This window comes from Rhopilema esculentum, chromosome 21, assembly GCF_057945365.1.
Source record: "Rhopilema esculentum isolate cy_ngs chromosome 21, ASM5794536v1, whole genome shotgun sequence".
Taxonomy (NCBI): domain Eukaryota; kingdom Metazoa; phylum Cnidaria; class Scyphozoa; order Rhizostomeae; family Rhizostomatidae; genus Rhopilema; species Rhopilema esculentum.
Genome location: NC_142835.1, coordinates 7374955 through 7398310, shown reverse-complemented (window position 1 = coordinate 7398310; position 23356 = coordinate 7374955). Strand labels below are relative to the sequence as shown.

At 38.2% G+C, this 23356-nt stretch overlaps 1 protein-coding gene and 1 pseudogene across 15 annotated transcripts in view; one reads left to right on the top strand and one right to left on the bottom strand.

The window, feature by feature from the left end:
• The window catches only part of LOC135684431 (uncharacterized), a 51513-nt gene extending 30729 nt beyond the window's left edge, over positions 1-20784 (bottom strand). For 10 of the 15 annotated variants that reach the window (XM_089114889.1, XM_089114890.1, XM_089114891.1 and 7 more), the window contains exons 1-2: positions 11997-12137; positions 5027-5134 (exon numbers count right to left, since the gene is read on the bottom strand). In XM_089114889.1, coding sequence (XP_088971015.1) covers positions 5027-5131 — 105 coding nt within the window. In that variant the 5' untranslated portion in view covers positions 5132-5134; positions 11997-12137. The other 5 variants (XM_089114897.1, XM_089114896.1, XM_089114898.1 and 2 more) reach the window with 5 other exon arrangements.
• On the top strand, positions 6313-9077 carry LOC148957675 (uncharacterized; annotated as a pseudogene).
• Positions 20785-23356: the final 2572 nt, after the last annotated feature.

Below are 23356 nucleotides of genomic sequence, written 5' to 3'. Positions count from 1 at the left end.
GATGCAGTAAGAATCTGAGGTTTTTATATTAAGGGGAGTTGACGTGTTTTCTCGGAAAAATTCATGAAAATTAGAATCGAAGTTGCAAGAAGAGGATCAAAGGCCATGCTGGATGGAGTAAAATTTTGACATATTAGATGAAAGTGTGGACAAAAACACAGGGCTGTAATGGGATAAAGTACACCAAAACTGGTCAAAAATTTGGCTAGATCCGCGCCTGAGCTGAAAAGAGTTTATCGGCCAACATTTTCGCTTGCCACGATAGTAACTGGCAAATCATTCACCGAGCTAGTAGCCTATGTGCAGACTCAACGGATCGGTTTACTACTCGACAGTTCTTTGTGAGAGACTTGAGTCTGCACGCAGGCTACGTGTGTTATGCTACCAACAGTTATAGCTTCTGAATTTCCGATCAAAATGATGGTCAAACTACTGAGTCTACCATGGGATATTAGTCCACAGTCTTTCAAAGAAACAAGGGTAGACACAGACATTAAGTGTTTACATTTGTGGTCATCTTTTCAGGCATAGAAAAATCTTTATCTTTTATTTTAGTGTTTTATTTCATTACAGAAAAAAACAAGCGTTTCAGTTGAATGTGAAAAATATCATTGTTTGCGTCTACAGTTTCCTGCAACACGGGCGTTGCGGCTACTAGAAAAAAAACAGGAGCCAGCCATAAGGGGGCCAATAATTTCCAGATAGCAATTTTCTTGCTATGGGTGCAAGCAGGGGCGGATATAAGCAACAATGATTGGGGGTGTTAGGCACTAATTTTGGTGTCACACCCTTCAAGTCACTGGAAAATGATAGAAACGCCCATTTTTGAAATTTGGTTTTTAACTGTGGCGTAGCCAGGTTTGGAAGACTGGTAGGCCAAAGAGGAAAATGATTTTTACCGAATGAAACAAAATTTACCGAAGGACACAGAACTATTGGCGGAGTGTCGCAAATTTTGCGACAATTTTGATTTTCGGACGGAACCCAGGAGAAGCAATTTATCAAGACTGCCCCCTGGGATATGACATGTATCTTAATATGACTAATAATAAAACTATAACACTACATATTATAATGGTCGAGGTTTATACCTAATATATAATTGATTGAGAAGTTTGGTATGGAGTCAAGCTGGATAGTCATTAACATTATTAACAGATCAGTGTTAGCATGAAACTGAAGATCAGGCACGCCAGAGGGGGTGGGCTATAGCCCCTTCACTTTTTTGCTGCAGTATGATATTCAGGTTGTTGCATAACCTTGCGTAAATGATTCTGCCCGAACAAAATAGGCCATGTCAAATTAGGAACAACAAGCATTGTAAATATAACTGATCGACCATTTTCCCATACAATAGGGACCTCCATGATACCTACAGCATGTAGATTGGAGGTAGGCCCAGCTACCGAAACGGGGACGTGCTGCTCAAGTTTAGTGAATTTGAGATTGGGATGCTGACGGGCTACGTGCGCAGCATGTTTTTGACTTGCTAGGGACACCGAGCAGCAAGTATCTAAAGGCAATGGAAGGGAAAGCCCCGCGGAAGTAACCTTAGTCCACAAGATGTTTTTATCCGCAAGACGAAGGGCCGAAAATGTAAGATTACTTGTAAGGGCGGATACGGCAGGCATACTGTAAAGTGGGTCTTGCGGCGTAGCCTCGGGGAGGTGGGTGGAAGTTGAAAAGGGGAGACGTTTTTCTACCTCCTGTGCAATACTAGCAGAGGGATCCTGTTTTAAAGATGCAAGAGATTCATTAAATACGTACTTTACTGTATCAACGATAAAGGCATCACGATCTGTGTTAATATCTGCATAATTGCTATGAATTCGAGATGATACAGAATAGCGAGACTCAGGAGGAGAAGTACGAGTATCATGTGAATTACGTTTAAAGGTGCCTCGTGGCTGTAAGTGATTCTGGCCACGAGAAGGCTTGTTACGTGTGGAATCGTGAAAATTATGTAAGAATTTCTTACAATTAGACTTGGAACATTGCACGCATGTATGAATAAAGCCAAACTTACATCGGTTATTAGGTAATTCACAATGAGCTTTATGAAATTTATTAAAGTACCAGCAAATTTTTGTACCCGAGTGTCCAGAATTTAAGTTTTGCTGGACTGGAGAAGCTGATTGCGAAGTAGCGGTAAGGAGAGATTCCGGCTTCCATGGAGTGGGCGTGTCTCGAGGCGAAAGGACGTGCTGAACTGACTCATATCGTTTTGCAGCTTCGATGGCAGCAGTCAGATTGGAAAAAGGAGAATCACGACTGAGAAGTTCCTTGGATAAAATAGGAGAAAGTTTCATAATGAAGGCATGAATGAGTTCCATGTCACCAGTGTGTGGGTTGGAAGAACGATGGATACCAGGAATGAGCCTTTCGAGGGAGTGCTGGGTTACCAGAAAACGGTGTGCAAAATCGGAAACAGACTCGCCAGGATTCTGGTGCATGGCGTAGTACGTGGCAAGAAGTTCTCGGATACGTTGTTCTTTGGGTAAACCACGGTGGGCTGTAAGAGTGGCCAAACATTGATCGTAAAGAGTCATGAATTCGTCTGAAGTCCGTGTAGAAGAAAATTGAATAGTATTTTCGGACTCGAATTTGCAGACGATGTCGAAGGCTCTGGCGTCTTTTTGACATTGTTGCTTTAAATAAGTCAACCAAAATTTTGGAGAGACACCAGAGGAGGAAAGGATGTGTGTGAGCTGCTCTATGAAACGATCTAGAGGTTCCCTGCCTGTAAACTCCGGTAGAATTAATTGTGGGAGACGTAGTGTAGAGCTGCTTGAATTTTGTGGACGAACGGAGAGAGACAGGTCAGCAACAGCTTGCGAGAGGCTTTGTAACTGTCGTTGCGTTTCGGCAGTGATTTCTTTTGTGGTATGTTGTTGGGATTTCACCACTTCGGCAAGACCACCAACAAGACCAACAACTACTTCGATAGTGGACGTGACTGACGGTTATTAACCATAAATGGAGAACCGTGTCAATTTTTGTAGCGGTTATTTATCCATAAATGGAGAACCGGGTCCAACACCAATTTTTGTAGCGGGATCTTTCTCGAAGAAGTGAGACGAAGAGAAACGAACTTCGTTTATGTTTTCTGCTTCATCATCGAAATCAAAAGTCCTATAACTAACTACGTGCTGAAATATATATCCTTAAGTTAAGTGCGTCATAAGTAACATGATAACGAGGTTAATACTGAAAAGGAGAATATTCCTATTACAATTCGAAGGGGGTGGGGGGTGGCAGCCTCAGATGGCAAAACTCATCAACTTGAGGAGTTCCAACTTGAGAATTCACAGTAGCAGTGGGGGCTTATTCGTGGGGGGGCTTATTAACAATTTTTAGTTCTAGGATGGGGGCTTATTTGAGGGGGGCTTTTTGAGGGGGGTCAATTCGAGGATTTACGGTAATCCAACATTGGCGGTTCTGTTGTCCGGCGGGTGGAAACTCATGTTGGAGAATTTTATTTCAGGGGTGGGGGGGTCTGTTTTGAGTGAACCTCCCTTAAAACATAAAAACGTGCCTAAAGATGTTTAGTAAAAGCGTTGTTGTTTCTTTTACTAACTAAATTTTGTGTTAGTTTATATATATATAACTTCTCACCTAGGTGTGTGCAGAAGCAAAGAGTTGAGACGACTTGTTTTTCTCTGTATCTGAACTCGATTAATCATTTTAACTATCTACACAACTATAATAAAACAGCTCTCATTATAGGGGATTAACTAAAACAAAGCGAATAGAAAAGCTAGGCTAAAAAGCGAATGTAAATACAATAGGAATATAAGCTGTTGTGCGTAAGTGCAAATATGTGGCTGGGTAGATGGCTGTAAGTGCAAATAGAATGTCGTATTATAAGTTCATTATAGATGCTTCTGATATTCGATCTAGATCAGCCAACTTCTAAGGGCTACTTTACAGTCAAAAATATGTTGAATCGCGAAATTCACAGAATTTCGAAAATTAGACCAATTGTGAAAGATGGGCTAAGTCCATTGCAAAATGACTGAAATATGGCTTTCTCAGTCAATTCGCCATACATTACGTACAAAAAATTCGGTGCCAAATATCCCGGTGAATTTATTTTCGGTGGAAAAAATTTCTGGGTAAATTTCGGTTAGTTAAGAAATAAACACATTTTGTAAATCACCTTCAACATAAATTAACTGGAAAGCAATCGTAAAAATAAAAAAAATCAAACATTCCATATCAGCCAGCCAAATAAACGGAACTGAAGAGAAGGCAAGAATTTTTTCGGCTGCTGCATCTCAAGTTGCGAATTGGACCTTCGAAATTCTATTCTGTTGAGGAAATAAGTACGAATTTAGGTCGAATTGGCACACCTATGACAGTCTGGCTCAGGTATTCTGCGGCTCGTATTTTTATCAATTGTATAAAGATACACACATGTACAAGGAATGAAACGTAGAAAAAAATCCAGCTTGTCCTAGGATGGGAGCAGAAAGGGCCTGTGTAAAAAATGTGGGTATTCAAGATTTGTAAAAGAAAGTTGAAATTAGCAAACTTCAATTTTTAAATTGAGAATAGAGAGAAAAGTTTACAACTTTTTCTTTCGCCTCTTTTATCAAGCAAATAGCATGATTTTAGCCTCAAACCAGGAACTGCAACTTGAAACCGTCCTTGCATACACACCACAGGTTTACCCCTCTGTCTTAATGACGTTGGATTTCAATAAAACGACTAAGGAGGTTAGGAATAGTGCTTTATTTATGCTACATGTATGATATTTGTCTGTACTAACAATATTGTTTCTGGGAGAAGGAAGAGAGGAAGGGTTAAGCTTGGGTTCTGTCCATTCGCAATTAATAACTGTAATTTATCAATTTGTTGCTGTGATTTATTAATGTTATTGTAATTTTTTGTTGCAATTAGGTTAGAGGCTATCTTGACAATTTTACAATTTTTACAATTTTAAAAAGAAATGATTATGATGTTTTACTTTGCCAATCTATAGGCCTAGAAAGAAAAGTTGAGTTAATATGACTTACGTTCTTACCTCTTCTTCAGCATGAAGAAAAAAATGATGATAATGAGAACAATGGCAGCATGACACCAAAGACGATTCCAACAATAGTTCCATCGCGCGTAGATCTTCCACCATTATCTACAAAAGTGACATAAAATCTCAGGTTATACACAGCTCCCACCCTGAAATATATCTTTGCATAAATTTTAGACTTGAAAGTAATAGTGAAGTTGTCTGGCTGCACAACAAAGAAAATCAACTGAGACCGAAGGTTGGTTGACCAATTTCAAAAAATTGTTTTCTTGGGCCTACTGTCCACAACATGGGAAGTATTCTGATTTCAAGTAGATGACATTTCACCAACGCGTCTAAATGTTGCCCACAACGAATGTGTTTTCAAATCCCCCATCTACAAGACAATGATAAAATTTTAGCCATGTGTAGGTGCTTTTTCGGTGAATATTCAAATTTTTCAGCAAGTAAAGGACATCTCGCTCACTTTGAGGCAACTGAGGCCTAAACACCTCACTAAAGCGAAAAAGCTACCAATTTCACTGCTTACACCTTATTAATTTAAAACAAATTAAAAACATTCCAGCCTTAGATCTTCGAAAAATTAACAACAGTCAGCATGAACTTTATCGTACTGTTTCTTATAAAAAAAGAGTTTATCTCACTCATGTGTTTTCTCGCAAGGCTAGTTTATTCTAAAAGGCCATTATCATTCAGAAACCTTTGAGCAGTTTAGAAATTTAAAGTAGTAACAAAGTTTGTTGTCACGCTATATGTCACGCTTAATCCAACAAAGTTTAAAAATAACACGATGACGTCATCGGTGACGTCATCACTATCGAACATATCGAGGCTTGTTAGGGTTAGGATTAGGGATAATAATCCATCAAAGCTTTGGAGATAATAAAATGCAAAATCGATTAATGTAGTCTGCATCTTAGGAGGGTTCATCTTCTGATGAGATTTCTTGGAAGCATTGAATGCTGTAATGAAAGGAAGTGGATTAGAAGAAGCCCTTGAAGAAGTTTATGGGAAGAGCTGTTCCCCATATCTTTTCTGGGAAGGCTGTGTCGAGAGCGCTTAGAGGACACATCCTTATCGAGTCTGCATTGGTTTGCAAATTAATGACACAATTGATTGCATCTGGACAAGAGAATCGTGATAGCTGTGAAGAGATGGAACGTCCTACATTTGAAGAAGCGACAGTGAAGATTGAGGACTTGTGCTCTGATTTTGAAAAATTGAAAAATGAATTCAGAGAAAAGCATCACCGTGACATCAATATGCAATGATTCCCAACCCTCTCAAAGCTTACGTTCAATCTCGAAGCGTACAAGAAGTACCTCGCTAAAACGTCTTGGACATTAAAGTTATGGTTGCAATATTTGAATTACATCGCCGTGATAAAAATATTTATTCGTGCGGAGAGAACTGGTGACTGGAATTTGCATTTGGTGTCTTTGAACAAAATGCTGAACTTATTCGCATACAGCCCATGTTAACTATGCTAAATGTGCAAAATTGCATCTACAAAACATGCTTGATTTGGAAGGCTCTCATCCTTGGGTCTATGATCAGTTTGCAAGAGGCAATTTGCAGACTGTCAGGCACAGCGAGCGATTTTGGTCAGGCTTATGGACGGATTTGGTCATTGAACAGGTGATGATGAGAGCATTGAAGAGCAACGGTGGTCTGACGCGAGAAAGAGGTATTTCGGAATCTACTCGCCAGTTATGGATCGGAAGTATCCATAGGTGTGCAGACATACCCAATGCAATGGGTGAATCGACTGGCGCATATAGGAAAACAAGTGAACAGCATGTTCAGTTAGGCCCAAGCAGAGAGACAATAAAGATCTTACGTTAATCAAAGAATAGTTTGATCGCCACAACCCTTTTGGTGAAGACGGGCAACATCTTAAAAGTCTTTCAACTGGCTTGATGGTGCGAGCATCAAGAGAAAAGAACGAGTTCAAACATTTGAAGATCTCTTACCTAAGACGAAAATGGGGAACAATACAGTGACCATCAATCCAACTATACTGTTTAGCCGTTTGACTGCCTTGGCTAACTTCCAAAGTAACATTACTGAAATGAGCTAACTCTAGAGCCGACGTCACTCTTTAAACAAGGTATGATGAGAAAATCGACTAAAGCTGTTCTTAGAAATCACTTACTGGGTACAGAGAATGCAACTATCCCGACTACAAATGACGTTTGCGTGGTTGATGGTGATGCATTGCTCCACAAAGTCCACTAGCCAAAATCAACGTATTCTGAAGTGCTTGAACAGTACATTGCATTTGTAAAGCAAAGATTTGGGAATTACACTTGCGTTAACGTTGTTTTTGATGGATACTTAGACAGAATGTCAACAAAAGGTCAGGAGCCTCTTCGTCGAATGAGCAAAACGCCAGCTAGCATTGAAATCACTGAAAGCTCAAAAATTACTTGTAGCAGGGAAGCATTTCTGGCGAACATAGATAACAAGGATAGGCTGATTAAGTTGCTTTGTACTCGGTTAGAGAAGGAAAGGTTTGTCGCAGTTCAAAGTAATGGAGACGCGGATATCTCAATTGTGAAGACTGTCCTTGAGTACGCAGAAACTGGTAGATATGTTAGTGTGATGGAAGAAGGTACGGATATATTGGTTCTCATGATGAGCCACTGGAGAGATGGATTGGGAGAATCGTTTTTTGGAACAGAGAAAAAGGAAAAGAAAAGGCGACATTCAAAATTGTTATACTGGAGCATGCGGGACCTTTTATCAACACAACAGTACCAAGAAGCACTTCTTTCTGCTCATGCTTGGAGTGGCTGTGACACAACTTCAGTTATGCACCAAAAAGGTATAAAACTGAAATAATAATAGCATGATAGCTTTGTACTGCATTACCTATAATGACATACATTGCAGTTGATATTAGGTACTAGGAACACTAAAATGATATGCCACTGTTCATCATTTAGAAAACTGTTATTAGAGCACTCTGTTTGTTATAGGGAAGCTGAAAATCCTGAAGCAGTTAGAATCGAGAGAAGGTGAATACTTGAGATATCAAAACAATTTGGGAATTTGTCAATGACTCAGCAAGAGATCGGAGAGGCAGGTGTTCAACTGGTGGTTACAATGTAAATACATTTCTTTTTAAGATATTTAATAAGCTTCTGAAATAAAATATCAAGCAATAGTATCACCAATTTGAATCAACTAACTGAATTTTGCACACTTTATTTTCCAGCTACGGTGGCAAGAAATGTGACTCGTTGGCTAGTATACGACATACCAAATACATTGAAATGGTTACAACGAGCAATGTAGTAGAACCAGATAATCTTCCTCCAACTGGAAGAGCGACATACTACCATGCTTTACGAGTGCATCTTCAGGTTCATGACGTTTTTTCTCTATTTAATAAAATTATGACAATTCAAATAACTGATGTGGACGATATAACCAACACTGTTTTTATTCCTTTTCTAATTAATAGTTAGTTTAAGTAGGAAAATGACATATTAGCTTCTTTATTTTATTCACAATATGAAATCAATTCCCAAAATTTTTTTGAACTTCCAGGTACACAGTGGAAGCATTTAGACCTTTGCTGTCTAAACCCGCAAGACTGGGGATGGAAAATGGAAGATGGTATATTTCAGATTTCTGTCGTGCAATCTTTAAAAACTAATCACAACAATCCCAGGCCAATCCAGTGCAACATCTCGTCCTAAGTCCAACAAACAACGTTTGGAATAAAATGTTGCACTAGTTTAGCCAACAATGTTAGACTTCGTTGGATGACGGCAAAAAATTGGTTTTGGCAAAAGAGTTGCATGATGTTTGGCGATCTTGACGTAAGTTAACTTTGGTTAAAAATGTTTAATATTCTTTGATGATTTTGGAACTGTTTCGCAAACTCATCCAACATTTCTGATTTTAACTGCACATTATCGACTGCAACATTCTTCTACTCAAACTTGCGAAGCAAGGCAGTTCGATTCATTCCAAAATAACAACAAACAGCGAAAGCAAAAAATAGTCAAATGCTGGTTGAGGTGTTCAAACGGATCAAAATTTACCCAACAATACCCAACATTTAACACCTAAAAAGTTATGTTCTAAAAGGTTTTTATACCTTTGGAACAAGATATTTGAGTGGTGTGCAAACAAAAATATTTTGACTTTCCTTGACAGTGTTTGGAGCTCTCGATACCTATAAGCACCATACAGCAGAAAGAAGAGACAACAAACTAACAAAAATATTTTGGCACAAAAAACCCCCTTGGTTTTATCCGGACTGTCCTGTAGGACCCTTCAGCGTATGCCCCTTTGCCAACAGCGTTGTATGCAGAGATACGAATTCTATATTCTTGGTCGCGATTCAGATAAAGGAAAGTGTATTCAAGAAAGGGGCTTCCGTCTGTGACGGTCATATTTCGCACTGTCTCTGTTCTATTTGGGTAAAACAACTCCACAAGATAATTGGATATTCCTGAATAGCCCGGACTGGCAGGCTTCCTCCATCCGATTCTAATAGATATATACGTTGATTCAATCAATCGTATACTCACTGGAGCAGTTGGGACGTCTGATAGAGAGAAACAGCGAAAATGATTATCCAAAAAATCTTTTGGTGGTACAAAACTTAAAAATGACTTGGAAAAATTTTTGACTCATACTAAAGCTTTTCGTCTGACATTCTTAAGATTATAAAACGTCGGAACATAGATCGAAAAAACTATACTCTAGGAAATATATAAACCCAGTTGTTGATCAAAATAGGCCAATCAGAAACGCGAGCACATGACAGTTGAGGTTGCCCAATCAGTGCCGCTTGCCTGTGGAAATTGTTAGCAATGGAGTCATAAGGTGAACAAAAACTCCTTCTGTCTACACAATATAGGTTTTTCATGTTTATGTGATAGATTCCAAAACTTCTCGATAGAACGACGATCAGGCTTTACCAACAATACAAGACATGTCACCATTATAGTTTTTTGCACAATCTGGTTTTCCAGTAAATGCTGCCCGATAGCAGAATCGCATGTTTTGGTTGTTGTTTTACATGCGACAAAACAGAAAACATAAACAACAAAATAATGTCCGCTATTAACATTGTCAAAAGGTATTCGAAAAGCAGAGAAATTAAACTATAGAAAAGGTTGGATGGAGTGGTCAAAAGTTTGAATCATGCGCATGCCTAGAAAATGAAATGTTGGGTGAAATGTTGGATGGAGTGGTCAAACGCATCCAACATTACATCCAACATTGAAAAACAAAATTTGTTTTTGACCGTGATCAAACATCATCCAACATCGATTTGCAAATGTTGGGTGACCCAACATGGGTGGTCAAACGCATCCAACATTTCGTCCAACATTGGTTTTCTGTATGTTGGATGAAATGTTGGATGCGTTTGACCACTCCATCCAACATCTTTTTTTCTAGGCATGCGCATGATTCAAACTTCTGTATTGTTATTTGAGCCGAGGTGAATCCAGAGTGATTTGTGAGCAACTTTTTTTAAAAGTTATCGAGTGAAAAATGTAAAGCAAAAGCAAAGTGCAGAATGAAATAATCCAACAATTAATAGCTGGGGAAAGGGTGTCGGATTAGGATGAACGTAGCACTGACGAGGAGAGTCACAGCAGCGATAACGATCTAGATTTAGGCGTAGTCCTAACGGGAAGCTTTACGTTTCAACGTGTTGTTTTCGAAATCAGCTATCATTTTTCACTTTTATCTTACGTGCCTTTTTATCTTCTGTAAACAAGTGCTGCAAACATGTCGCTGCGCAGGCGATGCACGGTGATGGAAATGTTGGATGAAATGTTGGATGAAATGTTGGATGAAATGTTGGGCGAAATGTTGGATGAAATGTTGGATGAAATGCTGGATGAAATGTTGGATGAAATGTTGGATGAAATGTTGGATGAAATGCTGGATGAAATGTTGGATGAAATGTTGGATGAAATGTTGGATGAAATGTTGGATGAAATGTTGGATGAAATGTTGGATGAAATGTTGGATGAAATGTTGGATGAAATGTTGGATGAAATGCTGGATGAAATGTTGGATGAAATGTTGGATGAAATGTTGGATGAAATGTTGGGCGAAATGCTGGATGAAATGTTGGATGAAATGTTGGATGAAATGTTGGACGAAATGTTGGATGAAATGTTGGATGAAATGCTGGATGAAATGTTGGGCGAAATGCTGGATGAAATGTTGGATGAAATGTTGGATGAAATGCTGGATGAAATGCTGGATGAAATGTTGGATGAAATGTTGGATGAAATGTTGGATGAAATGTTGGATGAAATGTTGGACGAAATGTTGGATGAAATGTTGGATGAAATGTTGGACGAAATGTTGGATGAAATGTTGGACGAAATGTTGGATGAAATGTTGGATGAAATGTTGGATGAAATGTTGGGCGAAATGTTGGATGAAATGTTGGATGAAATGTTGGGCGAAATGCTGGATGAAATGTTGGATGAAATGTTGGGCGAAATGTAGGATGCGTTTGACCACCCGCTGAAAAATATCAACGAACTTTCTAATTTTTTGGGAATAAATGTTGGATGCGTTTGACCGGGGCTTTAAGTAAGTAAGTTTTCTGGCCGTTGACAAATTGGAAAGCAGCAAATTCTTATGAATGAGTTTCTTTTCGGCCTTTTGTGTCTACGTCTCTCTAGAACAGAAGTTTTGACAACCTTATCGAAACCGTAATCATTTAATTTTTTAGTAAGCAGTTTTTTACGAATAAAGGACGTAACTGCATTTTCTAACGCATAAGTAGATATTCGATGGCAGAAATTACTAAAAAAATTTAATGAAAAGCTAAAAAATGAACAAGGTCAGATAGGTTTACGCTGGTTGTATCAAAAACAAGAAAAGGATTTTTTAATGAATGTTTCGGTTTAGAGTGCTGCACATATGCATCAAAACAGTTCACTGAAAACTTTTGGACTAAAAATGTGTTACTTACGACCAACTTGAACTTTTACTTCCGTTGATATCTTTCCTGCAGGACCTCCATCAGCAACACATCTTACTTTGGTCACCCCTTTTTGAAGATTGTAAAAACGCAAACGACTGCTTATTGGGAGGCTTGTAAAATTCCCGGTTACCTCAGCATTTTGCCCAACTTGATTATTTTTATCATCGTAGGTGCCACATGTCAGCTTCGGAACAGGGTTGCCATAAACATAGCAAGTTGAGCTTAAAGTTTCGCCTTGTCTCAGTGCAAATATAGTTTGACCAGTAGAGGACGTTGTTCCTTCAATCAAGCAGTTTCGGAACTCAGGTACCTCTGGAATAAATATTCATTAAGAATTAAGAAGACATTGTGTTAACAAATGCAAGTGTTACCTAGAACAATTTGGGCTGTTTCAGTTCCTTATATAGTCCCCGGAGTCCAGAGTTTGCTTCTAAAAAGGTCTTACGTCACGAATGGAAAATTACATTTTGGTGTTCCACAGGGATCTTTCCTTGGACCTCTCCTATTAATAACTGGTATCGACGAGTTTCCCTTTGATCTAAAAAGCTGCCAGGTAAACAGGATCTCATCTTCTACAAAGAGTATCAACGACTTGAAGAGGACGCTAAGAAAGCGCCTTTTCTTTGATAAAATCTTCATACTTTCTTCTGACCAGTCTTAGCAAAATCCATCCGATTATGTTTGGGCATATCTATGTGGTCCTTTTTTTAGCCAGGGTTGGCTCTATAAACTTACAGTTACTGCAAAGCACAGTAGAAGAGTATTTTCGGTTGTAGGGATAAAGTTAGATCAACTTTCAAGGGAATTATTTCCCTAGATCTTTACAGTTATTTTGGGTTCGATTTAGCTTTCAGAATTGTAGAGCAATATCGCGTAACTGCTTGAATATTCTATTTAAGCATGGAATTTGGTTACCACTTTCAGAAATGTCGCGAGTAAGAATAAAATGGAAAAAGCGATCCAAACCAAATACAACAAATTTATAGATATAAAATTAACCACAATTTTCACATCATATTGTTCCCTAGATCAAACGAAAAACCAAGTCTAGTCCTCTAGGGGCAATTAATTCTATGCTTAAATATCTATTGAATACTCTAACGCAAAACAATACGATCCAAAACACCACAAGCAAAAGACAAGAACAAACAACGCAAAACATCACTGAACATTAAGACCCCGTTTACACTGTGCCGGATAAAATTTATCCGCATAAAAGTTGTTCGGATTGATTTGCATTTATGTACACTGTGCCGCACAAATTTTGTCCACTTTGCCCTCCCGTTTACACTGTGCCGGATAACTGCAGACACACGACCTAAATCATGCACAGAACGCCCAAAATGAAGTCTTCTCTGGGCAACAAAGTAAAAACAAAATTCCCGCCAACGTAAAAAGACTTCATTCTCTCTTCAGAATCTTTCATCTGCTTCTCTTTTAGACCAAATCCAAAGATATTTTCAATACAAATTAGGCATAGTTTGTTTTAATAGATTGTTCTTGAAACAAAATGACACTGAACTAGCAACGAAAGTAGGGAAAGCTGACAAGGATGCCAATTTTACGTGGACTGGCAAGATACTGCATTTTTAACACGAGTACTTATCGACAACAAGGCAGCCAAGATGGCGAAAGGTCTCGATTGGGAGACAGTAAAAACTAAATTGGATGAAATAGCCAATCGCTTTCGAGCAAGATACGATGTGGATAAAATTTATCAGGATAAAAGCGTTTACACTGTACCACATAGCTATCCGAACTAATTTAATCCACTTTCCTAGGTGAACTAATATTGTTCGGATAGCCACTCTTAAATTCGTGCGGATAGCGTGGATCTAGTGTAGACGCGACGCCTATCTCAACTAATTTTGATGCGGATAAAATTTATCCGCCACAGTGTAAACGGGGTCTAAAGTGTGACAAGAAACATATTTCAATTTCACTTACATTTCCACCCCAAAGTTGATTCATCAATAATAATTAATCTTCTCTAAACATTTGTTGCCGCTCAAATAACAAATGTTGTTGAAACTTTGAGTACAGGATTTGATATAAAAACATCAGATAGGTGAATTTGGGTTAAAAATTATACTTGAATTGAAAAGGGGGAAGAACCTCAAGTCAAAAAATTAACTTTTTGTACGGCGCCATTTAAGTTAATGTGCAAAGATAAGATGGGAGATCTGAAAATAATGAGCCGTCGAGGATTACATTAATTGTTGAGGGATTATCTAATCTTTTGTGAGGTCTTTGGTCAGCCTCCCATAGCCCCCCCCCCCCCTAGCAATACACCCCTGGGATTTATAGAAAACTTTTATTCCACATTCAGGAAAAAATTTGCTATCATAAATAAATTGAGTGAAACAGCATTTTCACAAAACTGTTTGAAAACGGAGAAAACTACTAAGCTTCAAAGCACTGAGGGAATAAAGCTAGTTGTGTCCATCAAGAAGACTGCAAGGAAGTAAAAAGTCAGGGTAGAAAGTCAGCTTAATATGATGACATTTTCAGAGAATTTATATTAGAAAGATTGATGAAAAGGGGCCCTGCATAAGCTTCATATTTTGTGGGCGGATGAGTTTTTGATATATTGTAAACTTTCCGCCGAAACTATATTACATGTTTGAATCTTGACGACTTCCTCAGATACTGAAAACTTAAATGAAGTTAACTAAAGTTAAAAATGCAATGCATTTGGTAATTTTCATTTTGAAAACTTGGTATTACGGTAATATCAAGATATTCTTGCGGAATTTCGGTAATAGGGAAATTTTCTTGCGGAATCACTGTATTTGATACCCCCAAAGACCACCCTTTTAATGAATCACTCTTCAGCTTGAGAACATATATGAGGGCTTTAAATGGTCCAATACTGGAACAAGGTTTGGTTGTAGAAATGGAATAATTGAGTAATTAGACTTTCACAACAATAGTGAGAAAATTTCTTTAAAAAACTAAATCGGAGGTTTTCTTGAACTTATCATATCTGAACATGCCATTTACAGTGGCCAATGTTTCTTTAAGAGGAAATGAAACTGCAGATTTAGACCATTTGTTTAAACTAATTTAAATGTACAAATTTTTGAAAATTAAAAATACTTTAGTACAAGAATGCATAAATATACAAACCACATATTTTTAGCTTGTAAAATCCACTGTAATAAGGGGTAGAATCTGATGCAAAATATGTGCAAAGAACATCTTTTGCGTCGCCGAAATCAAAATTACGAAGCTGGAATCCAATTTTTCTTTGCCCAGGATCATCAATTGCTGAAGCTCTGCCTTGAAATTCTGGAGCCAAAGAAGCTGCAGCAGTACCTTCCTTTTTTATCACAAAATCTGATAGAAAGCCACATAAAATTCTGCCACCCTCAAGACTGCTAATGTTGTATGTCCAAGTAACCTCGATGCTCTGAGATTTGTTCCCAAACTTATCAACAAAAGTTCCAGCAGCAGGATTGAATGACTGTCCATCTACAAAAACCACATAAATATGATTTTACAACAGAAGAGTACAGTCTTTAATTGATATTCCATTGACACTCCAGATGCATTATGTTGTCATCAACAGAGCTGGTGTGAGCTGCCAATCATAACAACACTTGAGACAGGAGAAAATGTTAAATTTAAAGTGTTCCTGAAGGCCTTTCTAGGCCTTATCTAGGGAGTTGATTGCCCTTTTCTTTGCCCATGCCAACACCCTCGCAGTACCACTTAAGCAACCTAATAACTGCACTGAGAAAAATGTGTCTCACTAACCAAATACAACATGCACAGGAGGAATATTTGACAGACCATAATTATCATGGAGATTGCAATAACTAAACCTTTTGAAATTTCGTCACAATGTTTAATCAGCATTAGGTTGTATGCTTTTGGTGTGTACTAAATTGCTCTTTGTCAATTTATATATATATATGCCAAGCCAAAAGGGTGTTGTTGATTTGAGAGAAGCATATATCATCCAGCATGTGAGCTTATCAAAAATGTTCAAAAGTCAGGTAGGTTGGCATATTGTTCCTAGCAGAGATGTTAGTGACTCTCAGGTGGGGGGCAAGCACAGTTTCAAATGTTGAAAGCCTGGGAAGGAAATTTAAATCATGGGAGTTTAAAACAGGAATAGGAAACATTAAATTGTTTTGGTGGAAATTTCTGTACATTAGAATGACTAAATGCATAGACTATATGGTGGTGCCATAGTCAAATAGAAAAAACCTTGGCCTGGAAGCCAGGCCTTTCCCAGAGGCACAGGCAGAGGTGGAAAAATTTTTTCTTCTTTCTGGGAACCTAAGAATCTGGCTCAAAACTTTCTGCCAGATTTAGGGGGTAGACAAATAAACTTTATGTTTGTGCTACAACATCTGTAGCACAGGACAATAGCGACGTCTTTCAAGTGACACACGCTTCGACTTTCTATCATCGTGAAACAGCGGCAACAATTCTTTTGGCAAGGCGGGAACGCCCCGACGTTGCTAAAACGAGGAACAAGCGGAACAACCTAGTAACAAGCGGAACAACCCAGTAACAACCCAGGAACAAGCGGAACAACCCAGTAACAACCCAGGAACAAGCAGAACAACCCAGTAACAAGCGGAAATGTGAAGTTATTGTTTTGTAAATAACATATGGGGGCGTTTATAAGTCAACTCTCTAAAGTTCGTGTGGGCTAGCACGTGCACTATCAAGAGGCCGTCAAACACTTTCGTTATGTAATTTTTTGGCAGTTCGCGGCCATTTTCCCTCCTTTTCACACAACCGTACATAGTTTGATGGATCAGAAAACCTGTCGTTGTGGTTTTTCACTCGAATCAAACACCGACATAGCAAGGCAAGGGCTGGTACACAAAAAGCCCAAATTGAGGGGTCGAAAATTGAGGTGGGGGATAATATTTAGAATATATTAATGGCAACCGAAGGGGCAAAAGGACCGGGGATGTGGGGGTGTCACACCTCCCCGATAGTATCTCAATGAGAAATTTCAGGTAAAATCTCAATAAACTAACAACAAATGTTGCCAAGTTTGTACGAGAAATAATCAGACAAGGCAAAAAATTGGAAATTCTCCTGTGAACTGAATCAAAACTCCATTTCTAGGCATAGATTTTTACTCATTACTTTTGATTGTACACTATTAATTGTCGCATTTTTTATGTTCAAAATACAGTCACACCAAAATGAAAAAAATAGAATGATATCTATAAACCTACATTTTCAGTAGAGATTCTTCCGAGTTTCTTGTGAGTTAATAACAATCTTAAAAAGTACGTCTATTGGGATGAAGATAGATTTTCAAAAATTAATAAGGACGGGCCATTCTCAAAGAAAACTTGTGAAACCCGAACCTCTTTTTATCTAAAAATAGTCCCCTGCCCGTTTTAACTACCTTCCCCGACTATTTTAGTTCTCAGAGCATGAATCCAATCTTTTCTTCACGCGAATACTTAGTAAAAAGTCTCGAAATTCTCTCCCCGGGGCTGACATGACGTCAGCATTTGTCGGCCCCTTTGAAAAAAAATGATGGTAGAGATTTTATTTTGACCCGGAGTCAAAATAAAATCTTCAACGATGGATCATTATCGCCAATTAAGCGGATTAAAAACGACAGATAGCATCAAACTTTTTTCAGCAATTTAGCCTTTTACACGATCGTTGTCATTCATCGCGGTCCAATATCGAAAAAAAGTTTAAGGAAAAACGATGGTGTAAACCCGCCTTAATACAGTTGCGGAAATTATCAATACCTGAACTTGTCTTTCAACGATTGTTTCCAAATTGAAATATCAAACTTGTGAACAACGTCAAATGCCTAAGAGTTCTAGTGGATCAAGAACTCAAATGGAAAAGACCCCAAAAAGACCTAAAGAGGTATTAGCATTCTAAGGTTTACAGAACAATCTCTACACTACCTTTCTTTCCTAGAAAAAGAACTGTATAGAATCACGGCAGAGCCCTATTCAGTTACTGCCGCAGGGAAAGCATAATGGGGAATTGGGTGGGTAGCAACCTCACCTGCAAATTCCTAAGAGGGACAAAGGGACCAAATGTGCCCTTGATATCAGCCCTTTCTAATCACTAAAGAAATTCATATAAAAGCCTTGTTGATGACAAAATTTCTCAAAACCTGTACAACCATCTCTTATAAGAGCAGTTAACTCATTTACAAGATACCTATACGAAACCAAAATGAAAATACAATTACAACAGAATCAATAGAAGCTGGGAATTTTTCAGATTCCTTTTTATTGAAGCCTGCCCCCTTGCCCCTTGGCCGTTCTGGGGTCCATGTACTGCTGCCTGATTTTTGGGGGTTTTCGTTAGACTGTAACTTTTCTGCTATATAATTTTTTCACTGTTGTAATATCTACTAGATTTGGTTAACTAGTTCTTAATTGAAAATAAAATGAAAATGAATTGAAAAACACCATTGTCAGTTGAAAAATCTTTTCATCATTTTCAAGGACTCAGAGTGATTAATTTGCAATAATCTTTAGTTGAGGACATTCTCCTGAATCAAAAAGGTTATTGGAATAATGATTTCCGGCAAAAAAAAAACCGGATTTGATAATGCAAAATTCAACTGCTTCCCTATTTGACCCCGAAACTGCGAAGGAGATCTCTATGTAAACAAGGGCCTAAATTTATGTGATGCATTGACTTGATATGAATTTATCAAATAATATACATGTATTTCTAACATGCTAAATGGTGTTAACAATAGATTGGATGATTTTACGCCCTAAAACAAGATCAGTTCCCTGTTTCGTGTTTTTTCCTTGCTGTTTTTGAAGATTTCCTATTTGACCCCAAACAGCGTTTTCCCTATTTGAGAAATCTTGTAACCTTGGTGCAGGATGTTTGAAATTTGGATTGATATGAAGAGAGTGTGTATTTTTCTTGGCGATTACTACCTTTTGCTATTTATTTTGAATTAAAACGATGCTTTTTTAACGAGTTTTGTCTATTTGCTGTCGTAGCTACGGAGGAGCCAAGCCTCAAGCTAACGTAGAAGCAAAACATTGCAATTTATACTGCTAAAAATTACTGTAGTTGAATTAAAAAAGCATCTTAAAGGTAGTTTGAAGCATGCCGAATCCGATTTTGAGGTTTGTTTTGAGATAGCAGTCCAATATATGGAGTTATTAACGAATTCCCTATATGACCCAGAATTTCCCTATTCGACCCCGTTGCCTATTTGACCTCGAGCGCTACCAACATGATTGCGAATGTGGCCTACTTTTCTCAAAGGAACACCACTGTGTCGTAAATAAAATCTTGTTTGAAAGATACTTTGTTTTGCAGTCAAAACTACTGAATAAAAATCCTAAACAATGTTAAAATCCTAATGATCTGACGTTCAAATAGGCCCACTAAACTTGAATAGGTACTGGAAGTTTGCCATTGAGTTCTAAATTGTGACGTCATCGAAAACCTATTTTAAGAATTTTTGAAATTTAACCACATAAAATTAAAGATTACCATGAAATACTTTCAAATATGCAAAATTGGCCAAATATGTCTAAAATCTGCTGAGATATGGCCAATAAAAGATTTGAAGTTTTCTAACGAATCACTGTTATTTTGGCTCTGTTCACAAAGTTATGAACAGAGACCAAAATACAGCGGTTTGATGGGAAAAGAGCCATATCCCTGAAAATTCGTAACACAATTGACTCATTTTTCGTATTTAGAGGTATTTCATGATGCTCTTTTAGGTTATAGGATCCAAATTCAAAAATTTTAAAATTAGATTCTTGTGACGTCATCGCTTTCGAACTTTATTGTGGCGGAATCGCGGAAACTTATCGGCCAACGGGCGTTGACCTGACTAAACCAATATCCGCAACATAACCGCCATCTGGAAATCGACCACTTTCGCGGTAAAATTTTGGTGCAAATCACGCTTTCTTATTCCTATCAATAAATTTAATGCAAATCCTTCGGGGTCATTAACAGGGAGAACCATCCCTGTTCTGCTAACCGCCATTTTCAAATTAGTGCGGCGTGCATGGTTAACAGGCTTCTCAGTACGTTAATATCAATAGCAAATTGAAGCATACTTTGCCAATCAAAATAGATAAACTCATGTCGAATGGAAGGTGTAATTTACTTTCTGCTTAGTAATCTCTTTAAAAACCTCAAGACATGTATGTACATACCAACTGAGAGTTTCCCATGAAGTGCGGCAAGTGTGCAGAACAATATAATTTCCAAAACCGATCGACCCATTTTCGTTGTTAGCACGATACTCTTCTGTGATTTCCAAACAGAATGACATTCAATCTTTAAACGATTAACTAAGATGTCTGATTTTCACGATGTGTGCTACTGACAAAAAACCCCTAGAATAACACGGTCAAACCTTCCTCGATCGAAGATACCGCCCACTTGCCTTTATTCTTTTTACCGAACAATTGTTAGCGCCCAGTCCACAGACAGCCATGAAAACAAATGGTGTCTCATGCTATTAATAAGTCATTCTTTTGAAGGTTTGGAATCCTAGAATATGCCAGAAATCTGTTACACTCTTTCTCTGTTAGAACGATTTTTATAAGAACACGAGCATCAAAATTGCTCAAAAGTTAAAGAAAAATTCAGTAAGAGCTGAGCTACTGTAAAATGCAATTTTGAACAATGTTTTATATCAAATTCGAGGACTTTGAATTTCGGTGAATATTCAAATTTATCAGCAAATTAAGGTCTGAACACCTCCCTAGAGCGAAAAAGCTAGCAATCACACTGCTTACATCCTATTAATTTAAGAACAAATAAGAACATTCCAGGCTAAGATTTTCGAAAAAGTTAAGAACAGTCAGCCTGAAAGTAAATTTACTGGTTCTTACACAAAAGAGTGTAGTGAAAATGAAATAAATTTCTCTCTATATCCGCCCGTACTCTTTGTACGAGTTTTGGATACGGTTAAAACTGATCGCAAACTTTTTAGAGGGGTGTAATCTAATTATGTTCAGTTCAGTTTCATATCAAAAATTCATCTGCATGCAAAAATGCAAAGCAGACTAACCTTCTACAGGTGTTTTTAGAAATGTGCCAAAAAGCCCTGTTCAGGGCCGGCAAAGCTTATATGAAAGGGTAAGGGCCAAAAATTTAGGTTACGAAATTTGTGAAAGGGTTTAGTAAATGGCGCTACCTTAGTCCTTAGTTGGCGGGAAGGCAAAGTTTAGAAAAATAGGACTCTGGGGATGGCCAGAAACTGCATCTAAAATAGATTTTGGCTGAAGGAAAAGAAGAGACAATGTTGCTTCGATTCAAGAGAAAGGATTTTTCGTAAATCAGCATTGAAATGATACATAAATCTACTCTGTTTTTTATCTGATTTGAAAAGCTGAATTTTAAAAGTACCATTCGCACACCAGTTACCTGAAAGGCGTGACACCAAAATCCAGTTATCAGTAACAACTCCCCCAATCCTTGCCCTTGAAATTTGCTCCAGCTGCCGATTCTTCACTTCTTATATTCTCAAAAATTTTCAAGCAGTTTCTTTTCCTTCGACAGCTGATTTTTCATTTTTTGTAACCATTTGAGAGTTTGTCTGTTAGTAGACCTTATGAGTCAGGTTTTGGCCCCAGAAAAAACCGAACTACTTTTTTTAGCATCAAGTTTATTCTGGATCAAGTTATTCGATCAATTGCCAAATATATGCATTGTACAACTTGGAAAACTGCCTATTCCTTCGATCAAATTCCCATATCCAATGCTCTTTATGTCTTCTCCTGTAAAAACCTACTAGCCAAGCTTAGGTAAAGACATTTTTTTAAGAGAATACTAAGCACGCAAACGTATAAGATGGTTGACTACATTTTTGCAGATTTTCTTTAAAACAAATTATTTTGCTCTAAAGCGAAGGGAAGGTCTCGCAGCCACCGGTCTTGCCGGCCCTGCTGTCAAATAAGATATGTTGTTTAGCAACTTGAATCCATAGGGCTCTGCAGAAGGAGGCAAACATACCTGAAAGGGATATGGGGGCAGGACACCCTCTGCATACATATAATTCAACCAAGATTTTCGTATTTCAGGTAAATTTGGTATCAAACGCCCGCTTGAGAAAGGATATTGTGACGCCCCTGATAAGCGCAAGGCATTTTGTAATCACTCATAAACATTAGAAAGCTGAATCAGGGGCCGTACAAATGGGGAGCCGCAAAAAATTGAGTCCCTTATTTGTAATATGCCTTTTTATGTTTATAGAGACGATAAATGTCCCTTGAAATATGGCGTCCATCTCAATTAGCATTTCTTCATTCACGTCTCCTTGAAATAACTAAATATTCTTGAAACCTATGACATAATAAAAGTTCGTTGGATTATGTAAGGCTTTCATTGGATGTTGATGAGGTATCCAAAAAACAATGGGCGTGCCTTTGTATATGAATCAGGACGGTAAACGACGGTACTGAAAACGAAAACATCTTGTTCTGAGAGTGTCCGTTTCCAAGTGAACGCGATGTATCCTGGTGCCGGGTGACAGTGCGCGAACAAGAAGGCATCCCGTCGCAGTCACAAGCTCTCATGAACGATGTGGTGCGGTGGGAACCAGTGGTGGGAAACTAGCTACAGATGGTGCGCACGTTCGCAACAACCTTTCCCGGGGCTGGTCGCGACTAACAAATGGCTTTGTTATGATAATAAAATTAATCGAAATTTTTATTGTATATGTTAATTAGATTTATTTCATTCTCACACAACAAAGGTAATTTCTCATAACATCGTATTGTTCTCTGTCGATTTGCGATTTCCTAACAGTGATTTCACAAAGCGGTCCTATATTCTACCTCAACAAATGCACAGGCTGTAGCCCTGTTTACACTACAGAAACCTGGGTTCGCCCCAGGTTAAAACTAACCCAGGTTAGATTTGTGTAGTGTAAACGCAAACTAACCCAGGTTAGCCCCAGGTTAAGGCCTGTTTATATGAGCCGGGCCAGCCCGCCTGACCGAGCTGGCTCGCCTAGACGAGATGAATTTTAATTGCGTTTATATGAGGCAGAGTTCATCTCGGCAAAGCGGGATGGCCTCGTATTGATTCAACTGATAGACTCGAGTTGATATCAATTTTTGGCGCGCTTGTTTTGTTTTTGATTAAAGAAGTTTTCAAGCACTATTCAAGCACCACACAAAATGTCGAGAAACAAAACGATTATTGCTCTTTGGATTTTAAAGTTAACTGGATTACTTTTGATGATTTCCCAGTTACATGGCTTGATGCTATTGTGTATTGCCTTGCAACGACACATACAAGAGTTGATGATTGCAGTGGAGCAACGAAAAAGAAAGTTTTGCCGAATCTCCTTTACCTTCTCCACAACTCGTTGATGTCCTCGTTGGAGATAACTG